Source organism: Haliotis rubra, unplaced genomic scaffold, assembly GCF_003918875.1.
Source record: "Haliotis rubra isolate DU_JTF1 unplaced genomic scaffold, ASM391887v1 Scf182, whole genome shotgun sequence".
Taxonomy (NCBI): Eukaryota; Metazoa; Mollusca; class Gastropoda; order Lepetellida; family Haliotidae; genus Haliotis; species Haliotis rubra.
This window is the reverse complement of record NW_025765803.1, coordinates 1,128,567-1,143,826: the sequence shown is the minus strand read 5'-3', so window position 1 is coordinate 1,143,826 and position 15,260 is coordinate 1,128,567. Positions and strand designations below refer to the sequence as shown.

Sequence of the window (15,260 nt, the reverse complement as noted above, 5' to 3'; positions counted from 1 at the left end):
CACCCGCTAAACAAATTCCCTGTTGTTCGAATCACTTGCTAGTTACCCTTACTATCAAATTGGCCCAGTGAAGATCTGGGTTAGAATTGGTCTTCAGTAACCCATGCTTGTCGTAAGACTAAGAGGTAATTAACGGAATCAGGCTCACTGACTTGTTTGACACATGTCATTATATCCCATTTGCGTAGATCGAGGCTCATGCTGTTGATCACTGGGTTGTCTGGTCCAGACTCAATTATTTTACAGACCACCACCATTTGGCTGGAATATTGCTGAGTGCAGCGTAAAATTAGACTCATTCACTGACTGTTACTATAACTATTATCACAACATCACTGACACGTGAATTAGGTGTATCGTTCCCCAACAAGTAAAGAGCCTTCCTTGTCATGTGTACATTGACAACAAACAAACCATCTATCAAAAGCAGGTGTTTATGTTTGACATACTCGAAAATAATACATAAAAAGTGACAATCAAAAAAAGAGTTCACTAACAACAGAATTTAACAAGCATGTGGCTTCTCTTGGCCTGAAGAGTTAAAAAATGAAGTCAATCGTTGGAAACTACAGTGAAGCCAGTTTGTTCCGCAGTTGTGCTGTCATGTGTAGAAATCTGAAAAAACATATATCAAGATTGAACGATAGACAGGGAATATTTGTTCGCATGTACACAATGAGTAAGTGAGGACGGTTTTACACCGCTTTTAGCAATATCACCAGAAATGGGCTGCACACATTGTACCCATGTGGGAAAATCAAACCCAGGTCTTCAGCGTGACGAGCGGACGCTTGTAAACCCACTAGGCTACCCCACCGCCACTCACATGAACAAGACAACAAACTAAAATAGTTTTGTTACCATGGTTACAATGCTTGAAAATATAAACCTCAAATCATAGTTGCCAAAACATACTTGAATGAGAATCAAGTATACCGATATTTTTCAGATATCTCCATTGAACAAAAATTTGTGATCAAGAAAATCTTGGGGCAGACTTTGATAAAATTGTGTGCTCAGGCTTTACTACAGAAATTATCATTATGATCTGTTACTTTTTCTGTTCAGTATAGTTGTGCCATCATGAAAAGCATTAAAGGTGAAATGATCCATTATCTTTTTGCAAATGAATGACTTTTTATGCCACTTTTAGCAATATTCCAGCAATATCATTGCAGGGAACGTCAGAAAAGGGCTTCACACATTGTACCCATGTGGGGAATCAAACCTTTGTCTTCAGTGTGACAAGTGAACACTTCATAACCACTAGGCTACCCCACTGCCCCTCTAACAAATGAATCTAACTGAACCAAAAGTAATGCCAACCCCTCTTGGAATTCCTAAATTCGTCTCCAGCAACCTACACTGGCCACACAGGGCGGTCCCACTGATTCGGATAATTGCATGTTAGTGTTGATGGTTGCTCATGATATCAATCACTGGATTGTCTAAAGAAGAATTTCATATTGACACTGTTGTGACATAGCTAGTGTTGCTTTCACAACCAAAACCCTTATTATCCCGATTCCAATAGTTTTGTGAAGAGTATTTTTCTAGCCCAAATTTTCAAAATAATGACACTTCTGAAAACACTGGCCTTTAAATCTTTCAAAAACCATTGAAATGGTACTTGTACATGCTGAAATCTGATGGGTTAAACTACAGTGAAAAAGGACTTAATATCAGTAAACAAGTAAATTAGCAAAATGACAAAATACTTCACTATTTACTTCTGTCTGAACAATAAATTACTTACATTATAGTAAAACAGTTAGATTCCATATTTCCCCTTGAGCTCTTCAACTTTAGCTACATACTGCACTCGGGCCTCATCTTGAGAAATCCCTGGAAGAATAAACATAATAACAATAAGATTAATAATAACAATATACACTGCTTGTCAAGTACATAATGTAGTGGCCATAAAGGTTGCTGGGATTTGAACCATGGACCTTCTGATTCGACTTGTCCACATAACCAAGAGGTTAACCCAATCAGCAAGCAGACAAGGAAAGGATGTCATCTGTAGGATGACTCCACACCCTGCTACAATAACATCATGTAAGCTTCTGATCATACCGAGCATCAGATCAGTTCTTGGAATCAAATGAAGCATTACACACACCACCAGCCCTGGAACCCTATGTTCATTATTCAGACCCCAAGATCTATTTGGCCTATCGTAATTTTTCACTTGCACTGGTGCTATTTGCTTATGGAGTGTGACTATTTATACCCAACTTTCGGTTCATTGCCAATGTATTCAGCTCTGTGACAAAATAACGATGCTGTTCAATATTTATCAATATCTAAAAAGATCAAAAGGTTCACCACTAGATTGATCTGTACAACAACTTGCATCAAGAAATATTCAACAGTTTTAGAGTTATGCTCCAGAAGCAAACACTACCCTTGAAACCTTGAAAACAAAGTAACTTTTAAATCCCAAATCAGCATCAAAAGGCGCCGGTTCACAACCAGATTGAATGATATAGTAGCTTTCATCCAGATATATTCAACAGTATGGAATAATGCTCCCGAAACAAACACTACCCTTGAAAACACAAAAAAACATTTAAAACCTTTCAATCCCAAATCAGCATCAAAAGGCACCAGTTCACAACCGGACTGTTTGATATAGCAACTTCATCAAGGAATATTCAAAAGTTTTGGAATAATGCTCCCGAAAGGAGCCCTACCCTCTTACTTGAAAACACAAAAAACATTTCAATCCCATCAGTATCAAAAGGCACCAGTTCACAACCAGACTGATTAGTTCAGCAGTTTTACATATTCAATGGTTTAGGACGTCTGCTCCAAAGATGATGGACCTCCTGCTGGACCTGCTGGAACTAACCTTTCTTGCCGTCCCATGCACCCCACTTGGCCTTTCCTTTCAAGTCAAGCATACCAGGTTTCGCTGAAAAGGACAAAATCTGGATTTAAGGAACATGATTGACCTTGAACTTTGTTCATGTTGACATGAAAACCTTGAGGCAAGATCTGGTTCCACACTAGTTCCATAAATTCATCAAGTTTACATGTAGCACATGTTATATTTGGGATTACACTTTCTCAGTAAAGTACAGATTTTAGTAATTTTTTCGTTGGGCCGACCCCTATCCATGATTCGAACTTACAACCTCAGAGTCAGGCACCTAATCGCCAGCACACAAAGTCAGATGCCTAGCCCGCTCAGTCACACAGATGGGACTCGACCCAATTAAAAAATAAGTACTAAAATATGTACTTTACTGAGAATGTGTAATCCCAAATATAACATTTGTTACATTTGACCACTTTCTAAATGGCATTGTGTATTCAGATTGTACATGTTTAAATAATTCATAAATACGCACATCAAGGCCCCAAATACAAGAAAAATTACACATAACACAGGGACCTTTGATGTAGCATGATAAGTAAAGCTCAAGTAGTAAATGTCATAAGAGAATTAATTCATCAGGACTCAAATTAAAAGCAACTGTATATACACTAGTTGCATGTTGAAACAAACAGCAGCGTCAGAAATGCAATTTTTAAAGGGTGCCATAGGCCAACAGACAGATAACTTAGGTGTGCCTTTGTAAAAATATGTGTTCCGGTACCTGCTGATGATCCGATCAAACTTAAAACATCACAACAATGATGTCATTTTAATCTGCAAGAATAGTTCAGCTTCATATGTCCTGGAACCATAAACTAACCCACAAACTATATTAGCATTTAAAACGGGATTTCCTGTCATGTATATGTCAGGGTAGAGACTGCGATCTGGTAGAATCTCCGATCCTACTAGTATAGATTGCAATCATAGTCTCTACTGGTAGAGACTACGATTATATGGAATAACCTATGCAAGCAAGTGCAAGCAAGTATGATAAGTGGGGATAATGTTTTCCTATTATTTGCCAGTTATAATTGAACTTATTTATTGTTATCTTGTTAACTTTATTTGTTAAGTCTGATTTGGAGTAAGGTATTTTGTTTTTGCTTTTTGAGTTTTTTGAGTGGAGTCCAAATTTTTTTTCCATCATTGGAGCATAAGGATGTGCACAGTCTTGACGAAATCAGTCTCATCCATGCTTCAAGAATGAACACGGTTGGACAGCAAGTAGGACACAAGGATCAACTGTATGTTCTTGCAAGGGGAGCTGTGTAACGAACAGATGTAGGTGCAAAAAACAAGGAATGAAATGCTCAACAAAGTGCCACCCATCAACAACTAACGTGTGCCAAAATAAAGTTTAGTACTTATGATTATGCAGTGTTTGCCATGATGCAGAAAACCTGCGTATTTGACTCACAAATTATCTCAAATACGCAGTGAATTTATAAGCTCGCGTCATTGTTGAGGCAATGCTCGACCTGGGCTGTTAGTTCAGATAACTTTACCTTAGTTTAAGTTTGAGTACATATTGTAATTTATTGTTGTTTAAAACTACTAAGTTTAATGTTTGCCAGTTAACTGCTCAGTGCTGATTAAATACCTGACCTGCCGTACTTGGACCTGTTGTTATTAAACAATAACAGTTGATCTCTCGATGAAAGAAGTTGAATCCCAAAAACACGTCCATGACTCCCTCTCATGACACCAGGGAGTCATGATGACATTTTTATGCCTAGGGCAAACACTGATTATGCAATTGATCTTGCTTGTAATCAGTTTTGTAATATATGTATATATTGTAATATGATCTCTCAAGTCACATTTGTATTTTTAGTCATTAATATATCTGTAGAAGTGGGAACAGTCTAGTATTATTTAGAAATTTTTACTTTCGTAGTGTTTATTACAGTGAATTAAAGCACGAGGACGGTAGTCCGAGTGCTTTGATGTTATAATAGTTCAGGCAAACTATACTTTACAAAACACATTGGGGTAGAGCTTAACTTTACATCTTTTCTAAGATGCTAAATTTAATACTTTCTAAGGATAATTACGTTTCGGGTGACCTAAATTAAGAATCCTCAGCATAACTGTATGTTCTATTGATGTGTACGTTAAGACCTAACGCTACCAGAAAAAAACAAATGATAACAGTTTGATGACGGTTTACGCTCGATTAAATATCTTCTGAACATTATGTTTAATTACATCTGTCATTAACGTATATGGGGCAATATGAACGCTATTTCTACTACCAGCGTAAGTTTAGATCAGTACATCCAGAGGAAGTTGAGTAGTCAAGGACATTCCACAATTGCATTGTGGAATGTAAACATTACTAACGCTACCGTCGCTGAAAACTCGGAGTCGAAAATGACACATTTAACCGTTCAAACATAAACGTGTGATGTTAGCTTTGTTGGATGCAACGGTGTAGTTTACTGTAGGAGGTCGTGACGAGGCTTGGCGACAACTGACATGCATCGATCGCTTACATTGTGACGTAATGTAAAATGGTTCGATTACGAGGGGGCACACTAGAATGGCGCAGTGACGGGATAACGTCATTCAATTGTTACGTCATCAAAAAACTATACCTTTATTGTCTGATAATGTTTTTTTTCGATTGTTCTAACCGCTAGGCATCTTAGAAATCTGAATAAAATGCATAGTACTGTTCAGAAAAAGTGTCTTTGTTGTTTACCCACAGATCACTCAGAGTTTCTACCAGTTGAAGACGATTGCAACCTCTACTAGTAGGATCACAGTTTCTACCAGCTGAATTGGAAAATGTACTGATAGAATCTCTGATTCAACCAGTAGAGACTACGATTACAATCTCCACTGGTAGAATTGCCGATTCTACCAGATTGCAGTCTCTACCCTGACATATACGCACTAGGGCTGGCTATCGATCCAGATCATCGACATTGATAATCCATAACTAAATAGCGATAGATTATCAATAAATATCTGGGAAGAAACTTTGAGCAGAAATGCCACCAAATGTCTGAAAGAATTAAGATACCTCACACCACTGGTGAGTAGGGGCATATTGGTGCATGGATAATGAACAAAACAGCATCCAGAACATAATTTAGAAGCAGCGAATGATTAAAAACCTAACTTTGTGTATTGTGTGAGCAAATAAAAAATATCAATATTATCGATAAGACAATATTCCTATCAATCATCATTTTATAATTTTAGTCATGTCGCCAGGGCACACTGAAAATATTTCATCCATGCCATTTTTTATATTTACCATGCCATAACATGCAAAGGAAGCACTATTTGAATAGCACTATCCTGAATAGTAGGGCCGCAACGATTCGGTTCAATTCACCTTAGTTTTTCGATTTTCGATAACCATTATCACTATTTCGATTCGATATTTGAATACCAATTTAAATTATGTCCATACAGCCAGAACGTAATTTTGACTCCAACTCGAGCAGTTTCGAGAGCTGAAATAAGGCGAAACATGATTGGTTGACGCCAGGTTAATCATAAAATGACAATTGTTGTTAGAAGACATCGCCAAGTTGATGACGGATTTCATGCTGAAAAAGTCAACTCTGAATGTTAAATGAAATCTGATGTTTATACTTGTATGAATAATCGAATCGAAAATGATCAAATCAAGGGTCCAATATCAAAAAATCGAATTGAATCGAGGTCTGCTGAATAGTAGGCCCAGGTTGCATATTTCAGAATAGGTAACACTTGCACAGTTTGTATCATGTTTAGCTGTACAGAAATAGGGTTTTAACATCAGAAACTTAAAGAGCAATAAAAACATATCATCTTCAGTATAGGTCATAGCAAATAAACCATTCAGGAATAATTGTCAGGAAGTGAGATAGTAGTGTGCCATGCTGTTACATAACACAGCATGGGACACCAGAAATGAGTGAGTGAGTAGAGTTTCACGCCACTTTTAGCAATATTTAGCAATATCGTGCTGGAGGACACAAGAAATGGGCTTCACACATTGTACCCATGTGGGGTATCGAACCTTGATTTTCGGTGTGACAAGTGAATACTTTAATGACTAAACTACCCCCCGCCTCCAATCTTTACGGAGTCCATACACATTAGAAACAGTGTTGTGTACCAGCATGATTGATTGATTGCTAAATATTCCGTTATCACATCACTGCTCAGTATCTACGGCATTTTAACTGACAAACCCACTTCGGAAAATTACCAACAGGACTTTGGACCCAATCTACAAGTTCCAGCAACATTGTTTATCTCGTTGCTCAGTGCAAAATCCATCGAAGAAAAGTCGTTCAACGTGTTCAGTATAGCTACATGACTGTACAAACGTAGGCCACTGGTTATCTACTGGTGTATAATCGAGAGATACAGAACTGCAAGTTTTGATCGCTAAGGTCTCGAGGTTTGTGATCAGTTCACCCAGGGCTTGTATCAAAACCTAATTTGGCCATTATTTGTGCTAAATTGGCCATTTCACTCAATGTGATAATCTTAACATTAGCCCTTCAGTTTGTTTGTTATTAACACTTAGCAATATTCCAGCTGTATGGCAGCATTCTGTAAATAACAGAGTCTGGACCTGACAATCCTGTGATCATCATCATGAACATCGATCTACGCAAATGGGAGACAATGACATGTCCACGCATCACAAGGACCCATATTAATTATAAACACTGAGCTGGATTAAATATTGAATGAAATTTTGAAGAAAACTGATGAAAATGCTTTAAAATATACGTCTACATATACAATTGACATGTTTTTATAATGAATACATGTCATAACCAGGCAGTTGAATTACATGATTATATTGCATGTGTAAATTCAGATTTGTTGACATGGTATTTCTAGTGTTACACGCTCTTGGTACGGAGTGTGGATTGTGAATGAGTGAGTTTAGTTCTATGCCACTTTTACCAATATTCCAGCAATATCCAAGATGGGGGGACACCAGAAATGGGCTTCACACATTGTACCAATGTGGAGAATCAAACCCGGCTCTTCGGTGTGATGAGCAATCACTTTAACCACTAGGCTACCTCACCGCCCCTGCATTGGGACAAAAACATCAAACTTCATAGTGGTGGGTATAACCCCCTCTACAAACATGGTATTTTGGGGGAAAAGTGCACACAATACTCAGGAAAATGTATCTACTCATGTACAGGTTTAAGCAGTGATACATCTGACAAACAGCTGGACAAAAGAAAATTTACATCTATGATAATAGCAGCTAAAATTGAAACAATGGTCACATGAAGGTGGTGTATTTCATGTAAGTAGTTGTGTTTGCTGTATTCAACAAAGTAATGTTTTCATAACATCTGTAATTGTTATTGTCAAATCCAATTCCAAAAGTGTAGCGTCTTTAGTCCGTCATGTTCAAAGGAGAGTCAGTTACCTGGTTACCCAGTATATCATGTCATAAGGTGAGTGAGTGAGTGAATTAAAACTTAACATTACCTCAGCAATATTTCAGCCATACAGTGACTTATGTCATAATGACATGGTTAAGAAATCAACAGCAAATAATTTGTAAGTCTGATTCTTAATGAAAGAACTGATCCCAAATGCTGAAATAATCACTTATTAGCACGTTTTTGAAATTACAAAAACAATTAATTGAAGTAAATAAAAGTTTCTGACAATGCTAATAGACCATTTATCCTTCAAACTAAACCTAGGTTTTACTATATGAACCAATTCCTTTCTTGCGAAAGCTGCGATAGGTGCATCGGTTAGATCACTACCTTTGTGTAGGGGCCATTTGGCGCCTCACTCTGAGAGTATGGGTTCGAATTCAGGATGGCTCAACCCAAAACAGTACTTCAATGTGTACACTAATTAGAATCCATAACCCCATTTTTTGCATTTCTACCCCCAAAAGTAGGATGCACTTTCCAAAACTGTTGTCTCCTGATTGTTGTATGATTATGGGGTGTTAAGCTATGTCTGTGCAAAAGTTCAGCTTTCCTGCCAGATGTGAACATAAATTTCAACAAGCCGCTCCACTAAAATGTAATATGTCAGATCAACATATCTTCCACCCTCTGACACTTTATGATTTTGATATGACCCCCCGTGTCCATGACAGCGATTGTTACATTAACAGGACAACCTGACACGGATGTTACATATACAGAGATAGGGCAACCTTGTTATCATATACAGCCCCTGTCAAGTACATTTAATGTTAATGGTAGGACAAGCGATATATATAACACCTCTTGTTGAGTCACTTGTTACCATGGTTACATGCTTAATTGAGGGTTTCACCAGACACAATACTGGTCCTATACAAATAAAAACCTTATCAAATGTGAATCATATTGGATTCAAATAAGCATGGATGTTAGAATGATGGATACATAATAAACTGATAAATGAAATGTGTACATTGGAATCTAATATTACACAATTTGCAATTTATATATTGTATCATATTATATTATATTAAACTTGAACCCTCATCTTGATGAATATGTTATAAGTAATGTGCATTTCCAAGGGTACCAAGAGCTTGCAAATGAATAGATCCAGGGAAATCTCTATAATAGGTAATTATATTTTTAAATACAATGAATATAATGAATATAAAGTAGTCCCTGCTGTTATTTACTAACAAATAGAAATTGTGATATTTTGGCATGGCAAATGGAATATATCCAAGCCAGGCAAGATAATAGTCAACACTTTTAAATATTTAGTTTGACAGTAAAATTGTCACTGGTCTCTGTTCTGACAAAGCAATACTGTCAACATGGTCAAAACTTCTAACTTATTTTGTTATTGTTTCACTGAATATATAAAATAACACATCAACTCCTGACTTGTTATTGTGTTTGATATCCAGTATTTAAATTCGTAGATAGACACAATGAACTTTGATCTACACGACTGGATACAATGACACACACCAACCAAGTGAGTGAGTGAGCCAGACCACCCACTCTTACGACAAGCAGGATTGCTGAAAACCAATTTAAACCAGATATTCACAGGTCTCAGCAAAATTATGTATTTTAGCAAGTGCACTGTTTTGTATTGAAACAGAAAAGATATTTCATGTATTGTATCGTGGTCTTAACTCACAATGCACCCATTAGGTGAGTGAGTGAGTATGGTTTTATGTCGCTTTTAGCAACATTCCAGCAATATCACGGCGGGGGACACCAGAAATGGGCTTCACACATTGTACCTATGTGGGCAACCGAACCCGGGGTCTTCGGGGTGACGAGCAAACGCTTAATCAACTAGGCTCCCATCAGGGCTGGCTAAAATGACCGATAATCAGAAATATCGTTGATAGGAAAAGTCATGAATCATTATTGATATGAAAATTGTGCTATCGATAATATCTTACATTGATGAGTAAAAGTATTTTGGTTTTTTCACACAATCTACAAAGTCTTTATTCACGGGCTGCTGCTTCAGTTGTGCTCAGGGTGCTGTTGTGTTAATAATCCATGCATAAACACATCGCCACCCACCAGAGATGCGAAATATATTCATTTCTTTCAGAAGTTTTAGTATTTTAGCTCAAAGTTATTTCTCTGATATTTATCAATAATTGATCAATATTTATTGACCGATTAGATGGCCATGATCTACATGATGGCTACATCGATCGCCAGCCCTAGCGCCCTACACAGATGTATTGTTACACAGGGACGCCATGTTAACATCTGGAAACAGCAAAAACGACTCTGTCACATGGTCGACATTAACCCAACCGGAATGTCACCCGAATCAATAACTAAACAGTGAACTTTGATGAAATTGCTGCCTACGTGTGTTGCAGTCGCCAACTGTTGCTTGCTTGTATAGAGCATAGATCTCCAACATTTCATCATCGGAGGGTTTGGATTTCAAGTTCTTGACTTCTTCAGCCGCCTTGTTGAATGTCTGTTGAAAAAAAAGTTTGATAATACAATTGGGTAAAGTTGTTTAATATCATCATTTTCAAGTTTTGACACCTTTGTGGTACAAATAGAGCTCCTTTAGAATACAGCACAACTTCTTGTGAGGACGATCTCTACTGTAGACCACGTGTCATTAAGACAAGCAACCAGATTGTCAGCTCGACAGCTAAGTCCCCACAATGTTGTGCAATGTGCAAATTTATCGAGTCATTCCTGTGATGTCACGGAAATGAACAGAAAGAGTCGAATAGGTACCAGACAATTACGAACGTTATGGGTAGACTTGGTGTCTCGTGATTTTAATCTATAGACAATTGCCGAATGGACCCGATGCCATTTGGCACACTCGTCCCATTCCGTAATCTTCAAGATAACGTGTGGCGTTGAATAAGCCGATATGCCTCAAACTGAAAAGGGTTGTTGACGTCAGGCGTCAGACGTAGATTTCACAGTGCATGCATGAATGACGCGCTTTTATATAAATCGGTGATTTTGTGACAGAAAAGTGATGTAGGGAACACTGTAAGGATAATGAGGATCGCACTATAGAACGAGGAGACATGAGCATGTGTAGTGACGGCACAAGGGTGAGTTAGCCTTCGAATCATTACTGAACAAATGTTGTGTGTGAAAGAGGCTTGAGTGCAAATTCCAGGCCAATTTCCATTAGCCCTAATTTTCTACATTAAACCATTTCATAGTGTACTTTCGACGTTTTTGGTTCCCGTTTTTGTGTGAAAAAAAGCATTAAAATGCAAAAGGAAAAACAAATGGTACTCGCATATTACACCGGACATGTGCCTACTATATTGAATTAGGTCCCCAACCCTAACCCCTTGAAATAATCCTAATAAATAGAATGCATTGACCGAACCGGGTCAAACATGACAAACATAACACCTCAGCACCCCGTACTACAAATAAATATGAGCGTATTAGTGAAAAAAGAAAAATATTTCAAACTGGTGCTTGCAAAAAATTGCGCATCCGTCGATATACAACTACTGGAAACTCTCAACATCGTTGGGCTTATGCAATGACATAGCTCGTAGAGATGAAACACCAGTGAGCGGAGCTTATACGCACTGTCTGAGCTAGACAACCGTGTTGCCATGCAGGCGTCATAGGGCATTTTGTTTCGAGAATGTGCTTTCGAACAAAATCACATTACATTATGTAAAAGGGTATTATAACGTATTTTTAAAGTTTGTGGTGCCGTATTCTAAAGGTAGGCCGTACAAATAATGTTAACAATTTTTCATGGAATCAAGTTTATTATGACTCAAATATATTAGCGGGTCGAAACAGTGAATTTTGTTCAACAACGTAGTCAGATAGTAGGTTAGTGAGTGGGCTATTAGCAATATTCCTAAGTGAGTGAGTGAGTTTAGCTTCACGCCGCACTCAGCAATACTCCAGCTATATGGCGGTGGCCTGTAAATAATCAAGTCTGGATCAGACAATCTAGTGATCAACAGCATGAGCATCAATCTATGCAATTGGGATATATGATGACGTGTCAACCAAGTCAGCAAGACTGACCACCTGATCCCATTAGTCGCCTCTTACCACAAGCAAAGAGGTTGCTGAACACCAGTTCTAACCATCAGGGTAGGAGACACTTGTTAGAGTTACACATTGTAGATACCCATGTCATATTGAACTCAGGTAGCCTGACAAGCGATTGCTGTAACCACTAGGCTACCACAAATGTAGTCAGTCCTAAACCTAACCTTTTAACCTAACCCTAAATCCAACCCAGACCCGTAATCCTAACCCCATGACATAATCCTAACAAATAGAATGCATTTCCACAGGGGTGTCCGGTTGGAACTTTTACCCGTATTTACAATACATCATCCTGTAAAAATCGATCCGAACCAAACGTAAGATAGATGAAAAATGGGTGTGGTGGCGTCTCTCGCCTGTGTTAAAAATGAACCAAAACGAAAAATGCAGGTCATAATGAAATACCAACTCGAGATCACCATGACCACACATCACATATAATCTCGGGAGTAGTCAGCGGAAGTAGATAATATGGATCTGTGAGTCTGTGATGCTGTGGGCCACGCTCACAGTATTAATTTTACAGTCGCTCTGCCAACAAACTCGACGTAACAAAAAATTCACACCTCCCCCTGTCTCCTGACGTCGAAGACGTACACAACAACTGGTAATGTTTATTTAATACAATTACAATTAAATATTGATATACTCACTGCTTCGTCTGCCATTGTGTCGGTATGAGAACAGTTACGGCTACCCACGTGCACTATGCTCAAACACTGAATGTTGAATGGTGAGACGCTGTGGTTACGGCCCTTACATTGACCTTTGACCGAGGACTTTGGAGCTACGCGATTACCTCCCTTTGACCTTTGACTGCCGCATTCGTCAACATTCGCTACTTTCCGTAACCCGCACGAAGGTGATATTCGGTTTGTCTCGTAAACTAACGTCTAGTCTCTGAAATGAACATATTTTACAGAAAAAAACGTTTATAAATTATATTCTTAAACTTTAATGATAGAGGAGACTTTCTTTATTTTCCTGAACCTCTGGTAGTAGAGACTTGCCACAAAGTCTAAACTTACATGGGCTTTATTGGGTTTTTCAGGGTCTGTGAGACTAGAAATGACAGGAGCTGGCCGAGAATGGAATGTGATTGAAAAGCCAGTTCTCATGACTCACAGTGCAGAGAGAGTTATGCCCCCTTGCTGCTTGATTTACAAAGTATATTACAACTGCAAAACATTGCAATTACAAACTACCCTGTTTGATTGGCATTTAGTTCTTGAATGTTAAGAAAGGTGTAATACATTATAGATGATATCTTCTGTATTATGTTATGATGCGACGATTCTTATAGGGGCGGTGGGATGTAGCCTAGTGGTTAAAGCGTTCGCTCGTCACGCTGGAGACCGATTTATTTAGAATAAATATTTAAAATATGACGCATGCGATTCTCCTCGATGGGTACAATGTGTGAAGCCTATTTCTCGGCCTGATATTGCTGGAATATTGCTAAAAGTGGCTTAAAACTGAACTCACGCACTCACAAATGACCAAATGCAATATCAATCATCAACTGCAATTAATGTGAGAATTGTTAATTAACGAGTCACAGGTTGTACATATATATAAAAGGTATTTACAGGTTATACACCAAAAGGTGTCGTTAACAGGTACAACCTTCCTCCATTTGACCCATGAGACTGGGTACATTTACTACATTAAAGCAACATATTGATATACAATTAGATAGAAACTGGTGTGAGCACAAATTAATAAATTAATTATACCGACGGCCAAGATTTACGCTTAGTTCAAACAGTGCTGGGGACAGTCTGCATCCTTGTCTAACTCCGGCTGTAACAGGGAATACAGTGTTAATACCACATAATTAATTGACACAACAAGTAATATTTTTATATAGAGATCTAATGACTTGAATCATCTTACCACTCACACCGGTAATTCAAACCACAATAAATGTTTTAAAGAGTCAAGGGGCGGTGGGGAGCCTAATGGTTATTGGCTCGTCACGCCAAAGACCCTTGAATCCCCACATGGGCACAATGTGTGAAGCCATTTCTGGTGTCCCCGCCGTGATGTTCAATATTGCTAAAAGCGGCAAAACCAAACTCAGTCAGTCAGTCAGTCAGTTAAAGAGTCAAACGAAGCAGAGAGGAGTCGATTTGTATTTTTCTTTTCCCCCTGTTATTTACCGAACTACAAGAACTGTGGATATGGTCTACACAGGCACGTCCACTATCGCGTCCATTTAGTTCATCAATATTAAAGGGTGATACACGTATTTACTTTCAGGAAATCACTCAGTCTTATGTTCATATTTTGCATCACTTTTCAAGGTGGCATCTAGAAGCTGGATTGATGAAGAACGACACGTGTTATTGATTGACAACTTCTCCATAGCATCGCAAAGGTGGCATCTAGAAGCTGGAGTATGTTATTGATTGACAACTTCTTCATAGCATCGCAAAGGTTGCATCTATTCTAATGAAGACGATGTCAATTTTTTCTCCATTTCTGTAGATGTAAAGATATACTCATGGAAACAAATAAGGGAACACATGAGAATGCAACTGTTCCTATATTCTTTTCCAGGTTTCTTCACAAGGTATGTATTGCACTGTGGGTGAAATTCTGGAAATAAATAAAGGAACACTTGTATTTTCATGTGTTCCCTTATTTGTTTCCATGAGTATATTAAATCCCCTGCGTCACTGTGCAATGAGTTGGGCATACAGTAATGACATACAGATTGATTTTTATGTTCTTACTCTACATGGCGAGCCAACTTCAAATGATAGCCCTTTGTCCTGGTGGCACAGCAAAACCTCATTGAGCTTTGAACTTCGTTTTTCCTAGATATTCTCACATAGTTGTGGGGCGGTGGGGTAGCCGAGTGGTTAAGG

General features: G+C 38.2%; 1 protein-coding gene across 1 annotated transcript; it reads right to left on the bottom strand.

Annotated features, from left to right (window-relative positions):
- Positions 1-418: 418 nt before the first annotated feature.
- LOC124273596 (acyl-CoA-binding protein-like) lies at positions 419-13,196 on the bottom strand. Its single transcript, XM_046708879.1, has 5 exons — positions 13,041-13,196; positions 10,687-10,801; positions 2,858-2,920; positions 1,757-1,845; positions 419-615 (listed from the first exon to the last, which is right to left on the bottom strand). Exons 1-4 carry the CDS (start codon positions 13,053-13,055, stop codon positions 1,772-1,774), a joined length of 267 nt encoding a protein of 88 aa, XP_046564835.1. The 5' UTR covers positions 13,056-13,196; the 3' UTR covers positions 419-615; positions 1,757-1,771.
- Positions 13,197-15,260: the final 2,064 nt, after the last annotated feature.

Excerpts from the sequence above, each read along its gene's own strand:
- LOC124273596 (XM_046708879.1), bottom strand. Across the intron at positions 2,921-10,686 it reads AGTTGGCGACTGCAACACAC|CGAAACCTGGTATGCTTGAC; the intron begins GTAGGCAGCAAT and ends TGTCCTTTTCAG. Across the intron at positions 1,846-2,857 it reads TGCATGGGACGGCAAGAAAG|GGATTTCTCAAGATGAGGCC; the intron begins GTTAGTTCCAGC and ends TTATTCTTCCAG.